The sequence below is a fragment of the Muntiacus reevesi genome, chromosome 5, assembly GCF_963930625.1.
Source record: "Muntiacus reevesi chromosome 5, mMunRee1.1, whole genome shotgun sequence".
NCBI classification, from domain to species: Eukaryota; Metazoa; Chordata; class Mammalia; order Artiodactyla; family Cervidae; genus Muntiacus; species Muntiacus reevesi.
In genome coordinates, this window is record NC_089253.1 from 72,891,057 (window position 1) to 72,915,912 (window position 24,856).

General features: G+C 38.7%; 1 protein-coding gene across 2 annotated transcripts in view; it reads right to left on the minus strand.

Moving 5' to 3' along the window:
• Positions 1-3,895: 3,895 nt before the first annotated feature.
• Positions 3,896-24,856, minus strand: part of TAF1A (TATA-box binding protein associated factor, RNA polymerase I subunit A) — a 32,159-nt gene continuing 11,198 nt past the window's right edge. For both annotated transcript variants that reach the window (XM_065938368.1, XM_065938369.1), the window contains 8 exons: positions 19,990-20,188; positions 12,568-12,698; positions 11,141-11,299; positions 10,065-10,131; positions 9,205-9,328; positions 7,535-7,689; positions 4,192-4,779; positions 3,896-3,974 (listed from right to left, as the gene is read on the minus strand). In XM_065938368.1, coding sequence (XP_065794440.1) covers positions 4,667-4,779; positions 7,535-7,689; positions 9,205-9,328; positions 10,065-10,131; positions 11,141-11,299; positions 12,568-12,698; positions 19,990-20,188 — 948 coding nt within the window. In that variant the 3' untranslated portion in view covers positions 3,896-3,974; positions 4,192-4,666. The remainder of the gene's footprint in view (positions 3,975-4,191; positions 4,780-7,534; positions 7,690-9,204; positions 9,329-10,064; positions 10,132-11,140; positions 11,300-12,567; positions 12,699-19,989; positions 20,189-24,856) is intronic.

Here is a 24,856-nt window from a genome sequence, read left to right on the forward strand (position 1 = left end):
ATGAATGCATTCTCTCATTCCAAGTAGGACCTAAGAGTACTTTTTGATTCTTTACTGATGTTTGTGTCAGTTTTCCTTTTGCCAGGAAAAAAAAATTGAGTCCAAAGGAATGCCTCCTTTTTGGAAAATAATTTTAATGATTCTATTTACAGAATTATGGCTAAACATTAAAAAACTTATACATAATTAAACACAAATCTATTAAGTTCAAGTTGGATCTTACTGTTTGGGGCAGTGATTATAAAATTAGCAGGGAGAGATTGGTTTGCAGGTCCCATCAGAAGTAATGACAGCATGAATTTCTGATTATTAAAATATGCAGTGTTTCAAGTGGGACTGCATAATATTTTAGATATAATTACATGATACGTTTGGTTATATAATAATAATGCAGTAATTAATTTTATAACAAATGTCTCAGTGTCACTTTGGTAGGTTTTTATGATTATGTGCAAAGGATTATACTGGAAGAGGAATGTTGAACAGAAAACTGATGAAGTAAACTTTTTCAAGAAGTTTATGCTCTGAGAAGAAACGTTAAAATAAGTGTCTAAATATTACAAGGTGCATTATATTGAGATAATAAGGAAGGAACAAACTGCTAGAGGATTCCAAGGAGGAAGAGATGACATCAGGCTTGAGGGAATGAAGGAAAAAATCATAAAGGTTGAGCAGGGTATTGAAGGTATAGGTGGGGAAGAATGGACAACAGTGTCTTACTGTGAGGTAAGCCTAGGAGATAAACATGGAGCCACAGCTGGGCCCAGACCAAGTATCTGAAATCACTTTAGCTCTCACTTTTGAAGCAAACATGGTATTTTCTAAAAATTACTGTATTAGTTTGCTAGGGCTGCTATAACAAAGTACCACAAACTGGGGGTCTTCAACAACAAGCATTTATTGGTTCACAGCTCAGGAGGTTGGAAGTCTGAGATCAAGATGTCGGCAAGGTGGGTTCCTTCTAAGGGGCAGGAGGGAGAATCTGGCCCACGCCCCTCCCTTAGCTTTTTAGGGTTTACCAACAATGTTCTACATTCTTTATAGATACATCACCCTGATTTCTGTCATTGTGTTCAGATGACTTTCTTTCTCTGTGCATGTCTGTGTCCAAATTTCCCTTGACAAAACCCACTGAAAAAAAAAAACAAAAAAAAACAAATATAATCACCAAGAAAGACAGTATCCTTATCTCTCCATGAGAAGGTAGTGTCTAACTTTGATTAAGATCAGTGCTAATTTGCAGTCATAGATGGTCTCGTCCCACTGACCTACCTCCCCTCTGACACCCTCCAGCAATGCTTCACTGGCTCATTCCAGTGTTTAAAAACTTTCCTTTTTGTTTCAGCAGATTTAAATTCAATCTCACTCCCTTATTTAAATATTTTTGAATAAAGACTTCCTTTCCTATTTAAAAAAAAAAGAAATCAGTCAGATTAGAGTTCACTTTAATGATCCTATTTTAATTTGATTACCTCCATAAAGACCTGATCTCCAAATAAAGTCACATTCCGAGGTACTGAGGGTTAGGATTTCAATATATTGTTTTATATATATAAAATATATATATGCACCCACACACTGGCATGCACATGATATTTCATAAGACAAGTGCCTTTTAAAAATGAGGTTAAGAATCTGGTGTTTATCTCAGAATCAGGTCATGGAATAGAATAGAAACGACATAAAAAGCAGTGTTCCAGCTCAGTAACCTCTCATACAATGTTTACTGCTTTCTCTGGCATCTGCCTTCTCTAACAATCTGAAAATGAGCAGGTGTGTTTGAGCTTAGGCAAAGTATTAATAACTCTTATTTGTATTATGTATTATAGTGTATGAACCATTTTCTCACTTCATCTCAGGTGATCTTCACAATAACTCTATTAGTTAAACAGGGCAGATATTCCATTACCAATGTACAGACAAGTGACTTCAGTCTCAGATTCTATGAAACATTTAGGGTCATGCTTTAGGTGAAGGAAAAAGATGGCACAAAAATTTAGGTGTTCCAAGTTATAGCCCAGATATTGCTCACTCCATCATGATGTATAAAAGTTGGGTTTTTTTTTTAATATAGCAATAATTTTACTTGTCTCTATTCTGTAGGTAAAGAAACTATGAAAGCTTATGTTAAACCCAGGATTCAAACCTAACAGTCTCTTGAGTTTCTGCACTTGGCAGAAATTCACCAAACTATTGCTGCCTATGGGACAGGCACACTCAGTCAATAACTTTCGTAAGTGTTCATTCAGTTCTATTCAATATTTAATAAGCCAGAAATTCTGTTAGGTGTTGGTGATATGGAGATTATTAATCGCTCAGTCATGTCCGACCCTTTGCAACCCCTGGACTGTAGTCTGTCAGGCTTCTCTGTCCATGGGAGTTCCCAGGCAATACTGGAGTGGGTTACCATTCCCTTCTCCAGGGGATCTTCCAGACCCAAGGATCAAACCCAGGTCTCCTGCATTGCAGGTGGATTCTTTACTGTCTGAACCACCAGGGAAGCCCAGATAACATACTACTGAGAACGACAGATGTACAAAGATCATCAAACAATGCGGTGATGTGACAAAAGGCTGCAGGGGAGGGACTGGTGAGGACAGAGAGGGACCCTTCCATGCCCAGGAGACGGGAAAGGCGATGGTTCCCCTGTATTCTTTTCCCTGATCCCTAGCTCAGGGCTCTGCAGGTTACTATAAACACTGACTAACCTGGTAGGTGGTACACATACCACAGGTAGTCTATGATCTTTGGAACTAAATCTTTGATTTAGAGTCCTGATGCCAACACCTACTAGCTGTGACCTTGGGTGAGTTACTTAATCTCTGACTACCCCACTTTCCTTCTTGGTAAGACAGGAGATAGTTCATAGGATTGCAGTGATGAGATGATAAAATATGAAGCCCAAAGTGCTTGATAAACTTTAGCCATTACTATTCATGAAACTGGCTTTTAGTGGGCTTAAGAAATTTTCAGTTGATTCACACTGCTCTCATTGCATAATGAGATACAAACATTTGATAACCATATGTACTCATTTCTCTTTCATTCTCACCTCCATCCTACTAGAGATCAGAATTCATAAATGCTATTTCAGAGCTTTTGACTCAAGGTGTCAGGGAGTAGATGGAATGTGGACATCCCTGTAGGGTTAATCTTATATGGAACTTCTGTACCACCCAAGCATGGCCTCCCACTGGTAAAGCCAACCCTGGTCACTGGTAGCTTTCACTTGCTTTACTTTGGTTCTGTTGGGCACCTGCTTGTCTCACATATATAGTATAAGGTTGGGTAGTTATTTGTTGATGGTCATTTATTTATGAAGTATAAAATATCAAGTTAAATTACTGACAAAGTGTAATTTGTCTCCTAATTTTCTCATGGTCGGTTTGAAATTAGTAGGAATATAAGCCAATAGTGGGCTTCCATGGTGGCTTAGATGGTAAAGAATCTGTCTGCAATGCAGGAGAGCCAGGGTTCAATCCCTGGGTCAGGAAGATCCTCTGGAGAAGGAAATGGCAACCCACTCCAGTATTCTCACCTGGAAAGCCCCATGGACAGAAGAGCCTGGTGGGCTACAGTCTATAGGGTCACAAAGAGTCAGACACAATTGAGAGACTAATATTTTCGCTTTCAAGCTTAGTGAGGAAATAGCAGCAGAAAACAGGACTTTGAGTATATGATCACACACATAAGCCAATGGGAGAAATGTGTGGTTTGCCATCTGAATATCGGACTTGCCCTGAGGTTAGGGAGCCTTCGAGGAACTCAAATACTAGTTATCTGAACAGTAAATGTACATGAGCCAAGACAGTTTTGAAGAAGCACTTACTCCAACGATTACTACGTGTTATAAAACACTCATATTCCAGGAAACTCGTTCTTGGCACCTGAGTGAAGCTTCCCCATTGGGCTTCCTGTATGATGCTCACACACTATTTCTCCACTGTCCAGTCAGCCACTGCTGCAGCTGGTCTCTAAGAGAAAGCAGAGGGACACAGGAGTCCTAGAGCATGTCTGACTGCTGTGCCGGGGAAACAAGTGGCCCAACAGAGCTGGAGTCCTTTAAAGTTAGGCCAGTGCCAGCTGAAAGCAAGCAGGCCTTCTACCCTCTCTGGCCCAAACGAGTCCTCTAGAGTCAAAGGTCCCTCTCTACCAGAGGTCACTTAGCCCCACACTGCCGTGTCTCATTACCAAGAGAAAGGGGAGGAGTCCTCTTCTAAATTCTTCTGTTTCCTCAACAGAACTGATCACCAATATATTTTCCATGGTGTTCAACCTAACGTGGATCATTTAACATCTAGAAGAATACAAGTTCATTTAATGGTCCCACAAGTTATATTTTATTACACAATTGTCAGAGGCAAATTAGCTGCAAACTGCAGTAACTGCTGTAGTGCTATATTCTCAGATTAAACAAATATATTTTTATTTGAATTATTACTTAATGTTACATTTAACAGTACAAAAGGGAAAAATGTATTTACAAAGAACAAATGAGACTCTTCCTCTAGCTATAACTGATAGTAAAAAAATATATAAAAAAATATACAAACTTTTTGTAGTCAAATAAACTACTTCCTTAAAATACCAAATAAATAAATACACTTAAAACTATCACTGAATTACTACTCTGTAGCTACTAATCTGAAATAACTAAAATTCAGTATCAGAGTCCTGAATTTACAATGCTGTATTTTTTCACTGATTTCTTCATCTGCTTCATTTTCTTCTTTAACACTTGATGATCTTGCTTTGAAACATACCGAAAATATTTACAACCTAAAAAAAAAAAAATCAAGGCAAATTAAACAAAAAGTTTTAACACTTAACCAAATTCTTCAGGTGCTTTTCTACATTGTAAAAGTTCTGCTTCAACTCTGGCACACTGCTGGTTATATAAACAGATGGACTTGTATTATCTATGCAGATATGTCTAAGCTCACTCTCAGCACTGTCGCCAGGGAAATGGACTGCTTCCTACCTACAAAATACTTCTGATCCATCATGATTAAAGCATATACTTCAGCTTGTTTTCTACCTTCCCTCCCCAACCTCAGTTAAGTTGATACCCATATCACACTGTGCTCTGCTTAGTTGTTCAGTCGTGTCTGACTCTCTGCGAACCCATGGACTGCAGCCCGCCAGGCTCCTCTGTCCATGGGGATTCTCCAGGAAAGAATACTGGAGGGGGTTGCCATGCCCTCCTCCAGGGGACCTTCCCAACCCAGGGATGGAACTCAGGTCTCCTGCATTGCAGGCAGATTCTTTACCGTCTGAGCCACCAGGGAAGCCCAAGAATACTGGAGTGGGTAGCCTATCCCTTCTCCAGGGAATCTTCCCAAACCAGGAATTGAACCAGGGTCTCCTGCATTGCAGGAGCTACCAGGGAAGCCCATGCATATCACATTCATATATTAAATAAGCCTTCTCCAGAAGCAAAGTACAATAGCTTCCTTCTCAATGACAACTTGGTGAAACAGTCACAGAGGTATCTGTAACAATTAGAAAGTCTTCTGTAGAAAACCTTGATGTGAAGAATTAGGACAGACAAATTCTAGGTTAGAAGAGATTAAAAATTATCTCTTATTCTCACCATCTAGCAGGCAGCCAGAGGTGATCAAGGAGCTCTGCTAAAGGTGCTCATCAGACCTTCTACCTGCTTTTCATACTCTAACAGTGCTAACAGGATTACTAGTTAAGTATCTGAGAGACATGAGTCAAATTCCTGTAAGAAAAATGTAAGCTGAGTATTATAAGGGATTTTCTATTTAATAAATGAGACCATAAATCACATATAAAAAATTAACATTATTACAGTCTCAGCTTACATCTATTCCTCTTTCCTGGAAATTGCTAGGATATATATTGTACCTAGGGTAATGAGTTTATTATCCCTGAAAATAGTATGTGAGACTTGCTAATATTTTGTTAGCTGGGAAGTAGTGGTGTATGCAGTGTTAATAATTTGTGCTTCTAAGTGTATCTGCCACTTTAGCAAAAACAAAAAACAGATTTCTGTTTCTGTCTAGAATACTGAAAGCTGGAAAGAACTTTGCTCCCATTGTAACACAGAGAAAAAGCCAAATAAACTACAATCTCCTAATTTCAAACCCATCAGAGCTGAAGTCACATGACAGCCAAGCCGCCTGGACAGCCAGGAGAGAAAGGCCCCTCCAGGGAGGAGTGGCCCATGGGAGGAAGTGCAGCCCCTACACCCTACTCCGAGCACGGAGCAAAGGCAGATGACGGCGGGAATTCAAATCCAGGGTGTAATGAGGGTAACCAGACCAAGAACAAAACCCAGCTCAGCTCCCGACAGACTGACTTAACCCCCACACTAACACCCTGAAAGATGGAAGCAGTGAGCCCACTCTCAGGCATTTTATGCCTGATATTCACAGGATCCTTTAGAACTCACGTAGCACTTTAACGTGAGCTTCGTGTGATGCTTACAACAACCCTGTAAGCAAATCAGGCAGCTGTTACACTGCCCATCTCACACAGAAGGCTCCCAAAGGCTACCTGCTTGGCCTAAGTGATGCAGCGAGTAAGGGACAGAATTGGAAAGTTAACCCAGGTCTTAGTTAACCCAAGAGATTAAAATTTAATCTCTTGAAGACCTTCAGACCCCGCTCAAACACAGGTACATTTTGGTATCTGTACTAGAAACCTTTATACTCATAAAGTTGGAAATCACAGTCCAAATCACATTTTTGTGTCTTGTCAGTATATCAGGGAGAAATGTTTAAAACTATACTTGTGTTTATTAACCCCTTCCCTCCCACAAAATCAGCATCTGGCTAATCTTAGTAACCATCTGAAACATTAACTGAGAATACTAATGCAAGTTCCAAATTAGCACAAACTATATCTAAACCGACCTGAAGAATCTCTTTAGAGTACTTTAAATTCCCTGGCCACACAGTGCTTACTTGTGGCCACCGTGAGGTTCCTTTCCTCATCTCTGGACAAGATGGACAAGTCTCATTTCAGTACTGGCCACCTTTCCATATTCCAGTGCTAGAAAGCAGGTAAGAGTTTTAGCAGCCAAGATACTCCCCAAAGAAAAGATCAATTTCACTTTAAGAAAATTTTTAGCTAAGTTAATAGGAGGTATGTTTTTCTTTTCATAAGGGAAGAAATGACTCATTGTTACAGGAACAGGGAAGTTAATAGAACATAAAAGTGTCATTTAAAAATGAAATCAATAAAGAATATTTTTCTATTTCTTGTAGACAATCTCAGTCAACTTTCTCTATAGCACAGCCAAATGGTCATTTGTTGTGAAAACAGTCTGCATCGTTTATCTTAATGGCTCTTAAAAGATACTCAAATCAGAGCATAAAAACCAGCGACAATCAACAGTATGAAATCACTGTTTCTAATCCACAGTTCCCTAGCAACAGATCACTGGCCCCCCCCCAACTCGATTATTTTTCTATTCATCAGTTATTTCTCCAGCATGAATGCCCACATTGTAATTTCAAAATCACCTAAAAGCTATGGCTAGATAAAAGGAAAACAAAACATGTACCTTTTCCTAACAATAACCCAGCTACCAAAGCTTTCTCACAAGCCAAAGTTTTATCATCCTTCCAATTCCTTTTTGCCCAAAAGTAGCTGAAGTGAAAGCTTGGCCACCAGCTTTTCCTGGAGTTCCACTCTTCTTGAACCCAGGCAAGATGACTCCTGGAAAAGAAAAATGCCAAAAGCGAAGGTCAGTGATGGAAACAGACCTATACGGTCAGAATGTGAACTTCAGTTGGGTCCATGGAAAGATGACAAAGCAGATGTTCTGAAACTAGCTTCTGGGTACAGCCATGGCACAGAACATACATGAAAGCAAATCCTTTTTAGACTTCTCTGATCTCCACATCCCATTTTCCATCTAATGAAATAGCCAGTTCAGCACAGCACAGTGGTTACCAGCATAGACTCTGAGGTCAAAGTCTCAGATTCAAATCCTGCATCTTCCATTTATTATCTATGTGATCCTGTGCAAGCTGCTTAATCTCTCTGAGCCTCAGGTTCCTTGGGTACATTAATGGCACCCATTTCACACAGCTTTGTTATTAGGATTAAACTGGTCCATAGTGTGGCAGGTGTCACAGAAAACTCTTTGACTGCTGTCCAGTACAAAGCAATGTTTCAATAAATGTTAGCTATTATTATTCATTACTTTAAAACTTTCTTTAAAACCTTACTTTAAATTTTATAGGCTAGAAAGAATTACCATCCAAATCGAGATGCCATTATTATACATTTACATGAACACATGGGTTTGACAGCTAAACCCAGGCAATGCTAAGTGTTCATCAACAATTTAATTGAGCAAAGATGTATTTAGCACCTATTTGCCCTTGTGGCAAAACTTCTAGTGGTTCGAGAAGTGAACAGCACATTTCTCTGCCTTCAAGAACCTTATGGTTAGTAGGGGTTTAGATTGAGATTCTGAAAGTGGCTTTCAGTGAGCACACCAACATATCGCACCAAAAACACTTCATGATCAGACTATTTTATCTCTAAGGTCAAGTCAGGTCTGAAGCCTCAAGCAAGTTTCCACTGATAATTAATTTCCTAACAAACTAAAATGGATATAATAACTCAACAAAAATTTCATTCCATGGTAACCTTTATTTTCATGCACAGGGTAAAAATGATAAGGGCCACTTCTTTTCTTATATTCGAAATGTGACATTGATGATTACTATGATCAAAGGTGTAGTTTCAGATACCCAGCTCACAAGGGACTTCATATTTTTTGAATGAATAACCAAGATGGTTTTAAAAGGTCCTAAAAAAACCCACTGAAATAGCTGGGAGAAAAGCCGCTTTCTATGTGATCTTACAAGCAGATGACACAAATTACAAAAAGCTTTACAAAGAATATCGTCAAGAGTAGAAGTGACCCATTTTAATCTTTATTTTCGAAAAGAAAGTACACAGTTACTCCTTAGCAGAGTAGTGGTAACTGACAGTATTTATTTTAATAGCACAAAAAATCTTGATAGAGCTTTTTATGTTTTACTTGTGATTTCCTACTTCCTGTCTTCTGATGTATTCAGAAGAAAACAGCTAAAAACACAGTTCAAGAAATCCAAAAACATAAACAAAGAACTTTAAAAATTGACAGATATTAGCTAAAATTTTATAAAGTGTTATTAATGCTGATCTAGTAATAAACACTGTGTGTTTCTTACTTACCCCATTAAAGTCTGTTTGAGATATTTTGCCAGGTATTTCCAAGCAGTTATATTTTTAGTGCATCCAGCAAAATCTAAAATTCCAAATAATACCTCCAATCCCAGTTTATGGTGTTCTTGCTTGTCTGCGATGGTCAAGACAATTTAAGAGTTTACAGACAGCACTGAAGAGCACAAAAGTAAAAGCTTACATTCCATTGACAAGATGCCACTGAACATAAGCCTTAAAGTTTAACAGCTTAAAACAATTCACGTGATCACACTATTATCAACATACACTCCTGTGATGCACCTGAGAAATTCAATAACTTAGTCCATGCTAATGAGAGCAGGGTGGTGAGTCTGACCTCTGCGTGGGTTTATACTACTCAGAATATTATTTAAAGTACCTGCTCTATTGAGGCATTTCATACACAGTCTTTTCTATTAGGAGAGGGACAGAGGCAGTCCCAGTACCTATTGGACTTAAGCAGATTTCCTCCTATGAAGAAATGTTCTTTCCTATACGGAGCTGAATAAAAGTAAAGATTAAAATGAGCTGAATTATACAAATAGAAGCCGTTTTTCTTTTGCAACCATTGCCTAATACTTTACAGCATGGATCAGCAAACTTTTTCTGTAAAGGGGCAGACACTAAACATTTAAGTTATGCAAGTCTTACAAGCTGTCATAACTATGCAACTCTACTGTTGCAGGGCAAAAGCAGGCACAGGTGATATGTAAATAAATGGGCACGGCCGTGCTCCAACAGAACTTGATTTATAAAAACAGGCAAGAGTTGGATCGGGCCCACGGCCCCAGCTGGCTGGGCCCTAGTCTACAGGCTGTCGCACGGAGAGACAGAAAACAAGAACTACTTACCTGATTTTCGCAGTAACCTATGGAATTCTAACATCAGTTCATGAGATGGTACAATCTGATACAAAATCTGGAAGAAAGAATAATACTGTAATTATTACCCATTCCAAAGGCATTAGTATACTTTCAGATAAAATTCTTACTATCTAATATGCTCTCAGAAAATGAATCAAAGATTTAAAAGATACTTTGCTTTTATCCAGTTTTAATTTTGGTATAAAAATGTATTCTATGCAAAGATATTTAAAACAAAAAATCCCTGCTAAAAACAAGATAGCTGGTTGGGTGGGTGGGCGGTGTGGATAAACAAATACTTTTTTTTCCCTCCATATTTATACTGTTGACCACACTTGAAAAGTTTACTTTCTTTTCAGCACCCAGGACTGAGGAGAAAATAAAGAAAAAGAGTATCACACAGACAAGATATTTAGTATTTACTGATCACGAAAGGTCACAAAGTATATAAAACAAAAAAGCAAGGCTAGTTATTTTGGAAGATTGTGTTCAGGAACACACTCTATAAAGAGTATTCAAAAGTCAAGGAACTTCCTTGGTGGTCCAGTGGTTAAGAAATCTGCCAATATAGGGGACATAGGTTCGATCCCTGGTCTGAGAAGATTCCACATGCTGTGGAGCAACTAAGCCCATAACTACTGAGTCCAGGAGCAAATACTACTGAAGTCGACGTCCCTAGAGCCCACACTCCACAAGAGAGGAGCCCCTACTCGCTGCAGCTAGAGAAAGCCCACACACAGCAACAAAGACCCAGCACAGCCAAAAACTAAATAATTAAAAACAAAAATAGCAATGCAGAACTTTCCAACCAGGGTGACAAAGGGTTTCTGTAATACTGATCTTCTCCCCTCAGTCTCACTTGGGCAGAGGATGGGGGAATAGTAGTTGATGAGAGGAGGATCTGCCTGAAGCCCACGGCCTCCGGTCTTTATCTCAGTGTATCATCCATACACTGTCATTTTCTCTCGGTGCAAGAACATGAAAGTTGGAAAGTAGTGACCTAAGAATGTCTTAAAGTATTTGATTCCCAACCCTGTTCACACACTGACGTAAGAATTCCCTACCTTAAGCACACTTATCAGTTTCTCTCTGGGTGCCTTCTCTCTCTTTAGAAAATTGTATAAGTAGACATGAGCGTTTGGATTTGATGGGAACTTTTCATCATAGGCGTAATTGTTAAGCACCTCTCGGGCACCATCTTGATCCCCGTAGAATTCCAGCATCTGCATAAAATAAGTGACACTGTTTTAGCTAGATTCTGTAAGATAACTATATGAAACATCATGTACAACCTCATTGATGAGCACAGAAAATCATACAACGTAAAAATAGCATTTATTGTATAGGGAACAATAGTGATGCTAGTTTTTGCTTCCACCAGTGTATTGTACAACCTCCATGGAACACAGAAGATCACATCAAAGGCCTACAGTTTCCCAATTTTTCCTTGTCATATTTTGTTACTGAAAAATATAGCAACTTCAACAAAAGATTTGTTCCTGTGAGAAATAAAGGCTTCAAATAGGGCAAACTAAGGACCAAAAAAAGACCATATGATGCCACTAACCTCAGTGCCCTACAAACTCCAGCCACAAAAGGAGAGCATAGGAATTATAATTCCTTTCCTTTCATTCTTTCCCATCCTGACACAAGAGTTTCCAGATTCACTGGCATCCAGTTTCAGAGATTATCTTCTGACAACGTAATTCTCACTTTAGCACTAGTGAAACTTTCAAAAAGCAAAGTATTTTGATGATGTATCCCTAGTCCTCTGTCCTTTTGCAATAACTCTGAGATAACAGGATGTCCTTAAGAACTTCTAAAAGCCATTCTTCATTTCACATATTGTGACCTAGTTTCAGATTTTTGTCCCCTTTTCCTTCTAGATCCCACCATATCATAAAAGATCTTCCTGCTTTTCTTTTAAGCTCAATCAGAACAATATAGAATTGACATTTACAACTATTGTGCTATTTATTCATAAATATAGTCCATCACCCCTGCACCATCCATGAGCCCTACATTCTTGGGTTTTGCATCTTGGGGTTCAACCATCCACAGATTGAAAATATTTGGAAAAAAAAAATTTCCAGAAAGTTCCAGAATGCAAAACTTGAATGTGCTGCACAGAGGCAACTACTTACACAGCATTCACATTGTGTTAACTATTAAGAGCAATCTAGAGATGATTTAAAGTATACAAGAGGACATGCATTGGTTACATGCAAATACTACACCATTTTATATAAGGGACTTCAGTGTACATGGATACTGAGGGCTGCCTGCATCTGGCCATGACAGGTTATCCAGTGGTGAAAATAAACACAGTAACAGTTACTATACAGTAGTAAAATAAGCAAAAGTTATTCAGACAAAAAAAGGGTATCCTATTGTTTAAAAAATATTTTTTTCCATTATTTGCCTTCTGACTAATAAAGATTAAGCTTAAAACAAAATGAAACTAATGAAAACTTATGAAAAGTCTACTTACCTCTACATAACTCTTCACAAAAGGGTCCCAAACTCCAGGAATTTGAATCAATGCGCAAAGGTTTATAGATGTCTTCCAGCTGTGGTTAAGCATATTCTGGGATGCTGTGTTGTAAGCATAATCGTCTTTATCTGCCCACAGACAAAATATTTTTTAAAGTAGTCAGTACTTTAAAATGCATAATCAGTAACTGATAAACTACACATAAGAAAAGCTCAGACTGTAATGGCGTCACTGGTGAATTCTAACAAAGAGTACTAATTCTTTACAAACTATCCCCCAAAAAAGGACAGAGAGAACACTTCCCAACTTACCTAAGAGATCAGTATTACCCAAATACCAAAATCAGACAATGACAACACAAGAAAATTACAGACCAACATCTCTTACACAGATGCACAAATTCTTAACAAAATACTAGCAAACTGAACCCAGCAACATATAAAGTGGAATTTATTTCAGGAATGAAAGGTTGTTTAGCATCTGAAATCAATTAATACAATATTATAAAATCAACAGAATAATGACAAAAACCTCATAATCATCCCAATTGTTGCAGAAAAAGCATTTGATAAAAATTCAATAACTTTTCATGATAAAAACACTCAATATCTAGGAATGGAAGAAATTTCTTCAATCTGAAAAAGAGCATCTTGTGAAAAACTCACAACTAATATCAGAATTGATGATGAAAGACTGCATGCAAGGGAGAATTCCTCTCCTGCCACTTCTGTTCAACACCCTCATGAAGGTTCTGGCCAGGCAATTCAGCAAGAAAATGATATAAACAATGTTCAGATTAGAAAGGAAGAATTAAAACTATCTCTACTTGAAGATGACATGATTTTCTACATAGAAAATCCTAAGAATCCACTAAAAATTTATTAGAATTAATGAGTTCATAGTTGTATAATATAAAATCAACATACAATAGTCAACAAACCATCCAAAAATGAAATCAGGAAAATAATACCATTTACAATAGCATAATAGCATCAAAAACAAGAAACAACTTAGCTATAAGTTTTACAAAAGAATAAAAAATCATATCTGAAAAGTAGTATTGTTCAAGGAAATTAAAAATGACTTAAGTAAATGGAAACACATCCCATGTTCAAAAGTTAGAAGACTTATTAAATTAACCTATAGTTGTAATGCAACTTCTATCAAAATCCCAGCTGGCTTTTTTGCTTAAATTGGCAAGCTATTCCTATAATCCATATGGAAATGCAAAAGACCAAGAAGAGCCAAAATAATATTTTTAAAAAATTTTTGGAGGATTCACAGTGTGACCTCAGAAGTCACTACAAAACTCCTGTAACTGAGACTGTGTGATATAGGTATATATATATACACATATATCAACTTCCAGGGTGGCTCAGCAGTAAAGAATCCATCTGCCAATGCAAGAGACATGGATTTAATTTTCTTAGGAAGATTGACCTAGAGAAGGAAACAGCAACCCATTCCAGTATTCTTGCCTGGGAAATCCCACGGACAGAAGAGCCTGGTGGGCTATAGTCCATGGGGTCGCAAAGAGTTGGATATGACTTAACAACTAAACAACAACAATGGACATATACAGATCAATGGGAGAGAATTTACAGTCATAAATAAAACTTCATATATGAGTAAGTGATTTTTTGATAAGAGTACCAAGACAATTCAGTGGGAAAAAATTAGTCTTTTCAATAAATGTGCTGGAACAACTGAATATACACACGTAAAATGACAAAATTGTACCTCTACTTACCTCACATGATATACAAAAATTCACTCAAGATGAATCAAAAAACCAAAATGTAGGAGTAAAATTACACACCTCTTAAAAGAAAACACTAGTCTAAATCTTTGTGACCCTGGAGTAGGCAATGGTTTCTTGGATGTGACACCAAAAGCATAAGCAACAAGAGAAAAAAACAGATAAATTAAACTTCATCAAAATTAAAACATTCTGTGTCTCAAAAACACCATTAAGAAAGTGAAAAAGGTAACCCACAGAATAAAAGAAAACATTTCCAAATCCCGCACCTATCTGATAAAGGACTTGGACCTAGAATATATAAAGATTTATAACTCAATAATAAAAAAAAAATAAGTACTTCAATTAAAAATCTCCTAGGAGAAAAGAATCTGAATGCAAATTTCTCCAAAGAAGACATACGAATGGCCCATAAGCACATGAAAAGATGCTCAACACTATTAGCCTCTAAGGAAATGCAAATCAAAACCACAATACACTACCTCACACCCACTGGGATAGTCCTATCAATGGCCAGTGTTGGGAAGGACATGAAGAAATCAGTTTCCTTCACATATACTGCTGGTGGGAATGGAAAATGGCACAGCTACTTTGGAAAACACTATGGAGGTCCCTCAAAAGTTCACAGCAACATTATTCAAAATTGTGAAAAAGTGCCAACACCCAAATGTCCACCAACTGATAATGGATACTTAACTGTGGTATAATCATACAATGAAATATAAATAAATAAAAAGGAATTAAGTGACATTACATGCTACAACATGGGTGAACCTTTAAAAACATTAGGCTAAGTGAAAGAAGTCAGTAACAAAAGACCACATATTTCAGGACTACATTTGTATGAACTGTCCAGAATACATCTCCAGAGACAGAAAGTAGATTACTGGTTGCCTAGCAATGCAGGAACTGGGGAAGAGTCAAGAGGGACTGCTAACGGGTACAGGCTTTCTTTCTGGGGTGACAAAACTGTTCTAAAATTGATGATGGTAATGGCTGAACAACTGTGAATATATTACAAAACACTGAATTTATTATACTCTAAGTGAGATCAAATTGCCAACGTATGCTAGAATATAGAAAAAGCAAGGGAGTTCCAAAAAACATCTACTTCTGCTTCACTGACTATGCTAAAGCCTTTGACTGTATGCATCACAACAAACTGTGGAATAATGAGATGAGAATACCAGACTACCTGACCTGCCCCCTGAGAAATCTGTATGCAGGACAAGAAGCAACAGTTAGAACTGGACATGGAAAAATGGACTGGTTCAAAACTGGGAAAGGAGTGTATCAAGGCTGTATATTGTCACCCTGTTTATTTAACTTATAAGCAGAGCACATCATGTGAAATGCTGGGTTGGATTAATCACAAGCTGGAATCAAGACTGTCGGGAGAAATATCAACAACCTCAGATATGCAGATGATACCACTTTAATGGCAGAAAGTGAAGGAACTAAAGAGCCTCTTGATGAAGGTGAAAGAGGAGAGTGAAAAAGCTGGCTTAAAACTCAACATTCAAAAAACAAAGATCACGGCATCCAGCCCTATCGCTTCATGGCAAACAGATGGGGAAACTGTAGAAACAGTGTCAAATTTCATTTTCTTGGGCTCCAAAATCAATGTGGATGGTGACTGCATGCCATAAGGTTAAAAGACACTTGCTCCTTGGAAGAAAAGCTATGACAAATCTAAACAGTGTATTAAAAAACAGAATCATCACTTTACCGACAAAGGCCCATATGGTCATAGTCAAAGCCATGGTTTCTCTAGAAGTCATGCATGGATGTGAGAGTTGCACCATAAAGAAGGCTGAGTGCCGAAGAACTGATGCTTTCGAACTGTGGTGCTGGAGAAGACTCTTGAGAGTCCCTTGAACACCAAGGAGACCAAACCAGGCAATCCTAAAGGAAATCAACCTTGAATGTTCACTGGAAGGACTGGTGCTGAAGCTGAAGCTCCAATCCTTTGGCCACCTGATGTTAAGAGCTGACTCACTGGAAAAGACCCTGATGCTGGAAAAAACCGAGGGTAAGAGCAGAAGGGGATGACAGATGATGAGATGATTGTATGGCATCACTGACTCAATGGACATGAGTTTGAGCAAACTCAAGGAGATAGTGAAGGACAGGGAAGCCTGGCTTTCTGCAGTCCACGGGGTTGCAAAGAGTCGGACAGGACTTAGTGACTGAACAACAATGACAACAAGTGGGTGAACCATATCAAGAATCATATCTCAATTCTCAATAAAGCTGTTATTTTAAAAAAAGAGAGATTACCATACCACATAATAAATTGGGTGACATGAAAACTTCTGATAATAATAAACAATGAGGAGAAGAGACAATAAAGAAAACTCAAAACAGACTACTAATGGGAAATAAATTAGTAACCACTTTGCAAAGAGTTTAGCCTATTATGTAGTAAAGTTGAGATACACATGCTTAGTGACAACAATTCTACTCCAAGAAACACACGCATATGTGTACCACTATCCGTGCCCAAGAATTTCAAAGCAGCGTTAATTATAATATCCCTAAATTATTAAATCCTAAATGACAATCAATATATAGAAGGAATAAATTGCAAGAATATCATACAATGTATTATTTCACAACAACAAAAATGAATAAACTAGAGCTAATTCAACCATACAATCACATGTTAAATGTTGAACAAAATATGCAAGGTCCCCCAAAATATGTACAGTGTGGATCCAAATATGACACTAAAATATAGACAAAACCACACTACATCGTTTACAGATGTGTGTGCAATGCTGTGCTCAGCCGCTTCAGTCCTCTCCAACCCTTCGTGGCCCTATGGACGGTAGCCACCTGGGAAGCCCTTACAGATGCATGCTTGAGTGGTAAAGGTATCTTTAAAAACAAAGGAGTTATTATCATTAAGGGGCCTCCTAGATGACACAGATGTAAAGAATCCACCTGCAATGCAGGAGACCAAGAGATGTGGGTTTGATCTCTTGGTTGGGAAGAAGGAAATGGCAACCCACTCCAGTATTCTTACCTGGAGAATTCCATGGACAGAGAAGCCTGGTGGGCTACAGTCCATGGGGTGACAAAGAGTTGGACATGACTGAGCTCTGAACACTAATTATCATTAAAGTCAGAACAGTGGTTTCCTTGAGACAGAATGAGAGATGTGACCAGGAAAGAACATATGGAGAACTTTCAGGGGGACAGCAATGCTGTGCTCCTTAATCTGGGTGTAGTTACATGGATGTTTGTTTTATAAATTCATTCTATCATACATTTGTTTGACACGCTTCTTCAGGATATATTTCACAATCTTAAAGGCTTCAAAAGAAAATCTGTCCTTCGAAACAAACAGCTGGAAGCACAAAACATTTTGGGGTTCCAATGCTTCTTTTTGGCCAAAATAGTAGCCTCCTTTCACCCAATATACAGATTAGTACACTCTTCCCAGTGGATCTACTGTATAAATATCAATATGAACTTGGAAATGAAATGGTAACTGGAAAGCAGGTGTAAAAGGATATCAGAAAAAAGAAAGAAAGCAGGGCAGATCCCTGAGTAAATATAAGTTGGGTGTGAATTTACCATGGAAGGGGGTTCCCAGCTACCAAGTGCATCAAAGCCAACCAGCACAGGCCACAGCAGAAAGGAAAAATCCCAAGGCAACTGAGCACACGTTCATGTGTTACATTCCGTAAGTCTGGTCATATAAAACTAGTCCTAGTTTTTTTCCCATTAAATAGCCATGTGAGGTTAAAGGTCATCTAAAGAACTCCACATTTTATCCCATCTTTATCTCTTGTTGCTCCAGAAGAGTGCCAGCTGCATAAGGTACTGAATTATCTAACCATGAAAGTGATGGTATAAATCCACGTTCCAACTGCTTTAATCATCATGTATTTGCTTGAGTTCTACCTAAGTGTGTGAGAAGGAAAGGAAATAGTGATTTTAAAACTTACCTAAATCAGTATCAGTTAGTCTTCTTAAAAAGAACATTACAGTGGGCATTTCAGCAAGGTCTATTGTTGTATTGTGTTACTCGATCAGTACTGTCCAACTCTTTGTGACCCCGTGGACTGTAGCCCGCCAGGCTTCTCTGTCCATGGGATTCTCCAGGCAAGAATACTGGAGAGGGCTGCCACTTCCTTCTCCAGGAGATCTTACCAACCCAGGGATTGAATCTGGGTCTCCCGCATTGCAGGCAGAGTCTTTACTGTCTGAGCCACCAGGAAAGTCCTTCAGCAAGGTTAACGAAAGAAATACAGATATGTGACCTCAAAAGATTGATGAGTCTAGACAAGGAGACACAACACAACGCACACATGAAAAAACTCAGAGTGATTAAAAAAGCAAAAGGTGAAGAGTCAAATGATATAGGCTGAACATGCAGCTGGTGTGTTGGGTTTAAAGTAAAAGGAGGAGCGGTCTAATGAGTCCTGAAGACAGATGCCATACTGGAGCAGGAGGATGCACAGAGGCCTCACAAGATTATCATGATGAAGGCAGTATCTCAGAAGTGTCTTGGGGTGGTTAAAGACAGGAAACAGGAAGGGAATTTGCGACTGGTGAACCCACCCGCCCAGAGACCAAGAAAATACTACTATCAATTAAGGATATTGAGGAAATGAAGTGATAAATCTCAGAACTGGGATTTGGATGAAGGAAGTGAAAACAGAAAAAGGTTAATCCTAGAGAAGTTATGGACAAAAACTCCATGAGGGAAAAAAGGTGCAGAGAATCATACAGCTTCAAAGAACACAAATTTAGGGACATGAGAGAACAACATCACCACTGCAAGTAAGAGAAAGAGAAGGCAATTGGAGAAGAACACATAAGTCAGTTCTGGGGGTGACCAGTGAGTCAAGAAAATTGTCTGTTATGACCTTTGTACAGAAGTGAAACAACTTTATCTTGCCCTATTCTTTAAACATATTTTCCTAAGAAACCACATTACAAAACAAACTAAACTCCACTATAAACACACAGGAAGAAATGCTTCTTCTATGCGATAATGCCCATGGATGAAAATTGGTGACCTTTCCTGGAAATCAGGTTTCCAAGAAATGAATGAATCTAGGACTATTCCTGGTGGCATAGTGAATAAGAATTCACCTTCCAATGAAGGGGATGTGGATTCTCGGTCCCCTCGGACACTGGTCCAAGAAGATTCCACATGTTGTACAGCTTAGCCCATGTGCCGCAACTACTGGGCCTGTGCTCTAGTCCACGAGCCACAACCACCAAGCCAGAGAACCACAAGGACTGAAGCCCACACACCCTAGATCCCCGGCTCCACAACAAGAAGCCACTGCAATGAGCAGCCCAGGCACCACAATGAAGAGTAGCCCCTGCTTGCTGCAACTAGAGAAAGCCTGCTCACAACAATGAAGACCAAGTGCAACCAAAAACAAATTTTAAAAAAGCAACAAATCTAAAATGGTCATGAACTTAACCTATGAATTACCTAATTTATGTCTGAAAAGTCTTTCGTTTAAATATCAGAAATTTTATAAAGGATGAAGCAGAATTTTATAAACATAGCAATCTCTGTTCTCTGTACTATCTGGATAAAGCCAGGCTTGGAAGAAGGGGAATTAGATTACTCCTCAAGATTCCTTCTGTCCCTCTGACAGTCTTACCACTCATCACTCATATTTACTCACCAAGTTGAGACAATTCCATCTTCTTTTTAGACCAAGAATAATACTGCAGAAGCCCTTTATAGGCCTGAATGAGGGTGATTAACACTTCCTGGGAAGAAGACTTTTCACCATATCGCCATGTCTCTGCCTGGGTGAGAATTCTGTTTGCATCTTCAAGCAGTCCATGATGCAGAAGGTATAATGCATGTTGTAAGGAAATCTGAAACATTAAGAAAAGCCCACTGTCATGCAGGTCATTAGATAACCATTAGTTTAAAAATTCAGTAAATATATGATACACGCTGGGCTAAGACCTCGGGAGAACACAAACGATGGAACACTGTCCCCGTGATCAAAAATTTCAACCTAGCAGAAAGATGCATGAAAAAATTGTTGTTGTTTAGTCACTAGGTCGTGTCCAACTCTTTGCAACCCCATGGACTGTGGCCTGCCAGGCTCCTCTGCCCATGGGATTCTCCAGACAAGAATACTGGAGTGCGTTGCCATTTCCTTCTCCAGGGGATCTTCCCAATCCAGGGATCAAACCTGCATCTGAGCCACCAGAGAAGCCCATACATCAACTATATGTCAAATTTTCAATTAAAAAAAAAAAAGATTAATTACATAAAGAAAGAGCAATACAAATCGGGAGAGCATTAAGGAGGAGAATAATGGGAAATACAGTTAATTATGTGAACAGAGTCAGAGTTCAAACCTTCCTCTTCAACTACTGCAATGATTTCTTAACTCGTGTCTCCTGTCTTGTCCCCCTACAATCCATCTTCCATGTGACCACCAAAGAAATCTCACTAGTCATTTGTGTAAAATTCTTCAACAGTTCCCACTGCCTACAGAATAAAAATCTCAGCTCTATAGAGATGGCATACAGAGCTCAGCTTACTTCCCCTGGTTTCTACCTATGTGATTTTTAGAATAACTAAAGACACATTAGACACAGAGGTATCAGACTCTTTATTATCCCCTACCATGCTAGACTACAATTTCCTCCAGTATGCAGAGTGAATACCCACTAGCTTCTTCAGACTCTTGTCCAGTATCACATCCCTTCTTTGCCCAATTCCCCTAACTCATTCAATCCTAGCCCTTTCCAATTCCAGAGAGCCAACCATTTTCTACTTTGTCTTCTCACTGTAATTGCATTTCTACCATGGCAACCATAACCATTTATTTCATTTACATACCTGTCTCCCTTTACTGCAAGAACCATATTCAGCAGATTGTCTGGGAAACAGCAGCAGGTGTTTTTAAAAGTGTTACTAAAAAATGTCTTTTGTCTATCCTAATTACCACCCTCAGACTCTGGAGTATGAAATAAAGTTTCTCTCAGATTTCTCTCAGATTACTTCACTTGAATAGATTCTATGAGCTTAAAAGGAACTAACCAATAATTTAGTTAAAACTCTACCTTCCCTCCCTAAACGGCTATCCAGTTTCTCCCTGAAAGGAGAGAAGGACCCAACACCAGGGCAGGCTATCCCCTTTATCCAACTGTTCACTGAGAAAGTTCTTCTTTAAGTGGAACCATATGCTGCTTCCATTGTTTCTGCTTATAATGTACATGGTCTACCAGAAAATAAGATCCTAAGGGAGAACCTGGCACATAAGAGAAACAAAAATTTTTTCCTAAATTAATAAAACCTGCAAAGAATCCTAAACTAGGGAAAATTTTTTTTCAAAATTAGAAAGCAGTAGGACTATAAAATGCTACAGCCACTATGGAAAACAGCTTAGTGATTCCTAAAGAAGTTAAACATAGAATTATATGTCTACACATACATGTTTTTCTAATACACATATATAAACACCAACTCACTGGAAAAAACCCTGATGCTGGGAAAGTTGGAAAGCAAAAGGAGAAGGGGACCACCGAGGATGAGATGATTAGGTAGTATTGCTGATTCAATAATGGACGTGAATTTGAGCAAACTTCAGGAGATAGTAGAGGACAGAGGGGCCTGGCGTGCTACAATCTATGGGGTCACAAAGAGTTGGACAGAACTTAGTGCCTGAACAACAACAAATATGTGTATATGTATGTACATGACATAAAACATGACCTAGCAATTCTACTCAAAGGTAGACATCCAAAGAAATTGAAAGCAGAGACTCAAACAGATACCAGTATGACAGCATTCACTGAAGTGTTATTCCCAACAGTCAAAAGATGGAAACAACCAAACAAGAGATGAAAGGATAAGAAAATGTGATAGATACATACAACAGAATATTGCAGTATACTGAGCCATAACAAGGGATGAGATCTGATACACGCCACAACACAGATGAATCTTGAAAATATGATGCTAGGTGAAATAACCAAAACATAAAAGGACAAATATTATATGCTTCCACTTATAACAAATACCTAGAATAGCCAAATTTATAGACACAGAAAGTAGATTAGAGGTGATGAGGGGATGGGAGGAGGGAATGAGGAGTTACTGCTTAATGGGTATAGAGTTTCTGTTTGGGGTGATAGAAATTTTGGCAATACTGGTGATGGCTGCACAACAATGGAAACATAATTAATGCCACTGAATTAATTATACACTTAAAGATGGTTAGAATATCGCACTTTACATTACATACATTTTGCAACAATTTAAAAATATCTGACAACTAGAGAAAGTAAAAATAAAACAAGAATAGGAGGGTAAATATTTTAGGCCTCACAGGCCTATTGGTCTCAGTCACAACTACTCGACTCTGCCATTGTCTGGCTAAAAGTAGCTACCGGCAGTGTGGAAATGAATGGGTGTGGCAATGTTCCAACAAAACTTTATTTAGAAGCACTGGAAAAAAATTAAAAAGCAAAGCATGCAAAAACTTGATTGAGAAAGTGCTTTTAGTCAAATATATACCAAGGAGAGGTATATTATCATAACATTTTGGCGGATGTCAATTCTTTTGGATAAACTTTTACTAAAGGACACTTTAACGGATAGAGCTCCACCTAAACATGAGAAACAATGAAACATTTTCACACTTGGCTCAGAAGAGTTAATGCTGTGAAAATGTCCATACTACCCATACTACCCAAAGCCATCTATAGATTCAGTGCAATACCTATCAAAATACCACTGGTATTTTTCACATAAATAGAAAACACAATCTTCAAATTTGGATGCAAAAATTTTATTATTCACAAAAAAACTGTGAATAGTCAAAACAATCTTGAGAAAGAACAATGCTGCAGGTATCACACTTTGTATTTCAATCGATATTACCAAACTAATGGCAACCCACTCCAGTGTTTTTGCCTTGAGAATCCCAGGGACGGGGGAGCCTGGTGGGCTGCCGTCTATGGGGTCGCACAGAGTCAGACACGACTGAAGTGACTTAGCAGCAGCAGCAGCAGCAGCATAGCCTTCAAACAGACACATCAGACAAGTGGAACAGAATTGGGAGTCCAGACCTAAGCCCATCCATATGTTGTCAACTAGTATTTGACAAAGGAGCCAAGAATACTGAAAGGGCAAAGGTCAGTCTCTTCAATGATGTTGGGGAAACTATAGACGTTTGTATGCAGAAGAATGAAACTGGACCCTTAATTTACACCACTCACAAAAAATAACTCAAAATGGATCAAGGACTTAAAGGTAAGATCTGAAACTAAAGTTCTCAGAAGAAAACAGAGAAAAAAAACTCCTTGTTATTGGTCTTGGCAATGAATTCTTGGGGTATGACACCAAAAGCATAAGCAATAAAAGTGAAAATAAACAAGTGGGACTGCATCAAACTAAAAAGCTTCTGCACAACAAAGGAAACCATCAACAGGATGAAAAGGCAGTCTACTGAATGGGATAAAATATTTTCAAATCATGTATCTGATAAGAAATACCTAAAATATATAAAGAACTCATACAGCTCAATAGCAAGAACAACAAAAAATATATTATAATTAAAAATGGGCAGAAGAGGGACTTCTCTGGTGGTCCCTCAGCATGGAGCTAAGACTCCATGCTCCCAATGCAGAGGGCCGGGGTTTAATCCCTGGTCAGGGAACTAGATCTCGCATGCTGCAACTAAGACCCGATGCAGCCAAATAAATAAATATTAAAAAAAAAAAAAGGTGGGGGGAGGGAGGTTCAAGAAAGAGGGGACATATGTATACGTATCTACAGCTGATTCATGTTGATGTATGGCAGAAACCAACACGACATTGTAAAGCAATTATCCTCCAATTAAAAATAAATAAATAAATTTAAATTTGGGCCACAGTAGTGAAAGCTCTGCATCCTACCCACTGGATAGCCAAGGAATTCCTCCACTTCACACGAGCTAGAATGGCCAGCATCAAAAAGACAAGAGAGGACTTCCCTGGTGGTACAGTGGATGGGAATCCGCCTGCCAATGCAGGGCACACAGGTTTGATTCCTGATCCGGAAAGATTCCACATGCCATGGAGCAACTAAAAACGATGCTGCAACTACTGAAGCCCGTGCACCTAAAGCCTGTGCTCTGCAACAAGAGAAGCCACTGCAATGAGAAGCCCGTGCACTGCAAGGAGGAACAGCTGCTACTCACCGCGACGAGAAAGGGCCCGCACAGCAACAAAGACCCAGCACAACCAAGAGGAAAAAAACAAAAGACAAGAAATAACAAGTGCTGGTGAGGGTGTGGAGAAAAGGGAACCGTTGTATACTGCTGGTGTATGTTCCCTTTGGGATGTAAAGTGGTCTAGCCACCATGGAGAATGGTGGTATGGTGGTTCCTCTCATAAATTAAAAACAGATCTAATACATGATCTGGCAATCCACATTGGCATATATATCCAAAGTTGAAATCACTATCTGGACGAGATATCTGCACTTCCATGCCCACACTATTCACAAGAGCCAAGACATGGAAGCAATCTAAGTGAGCA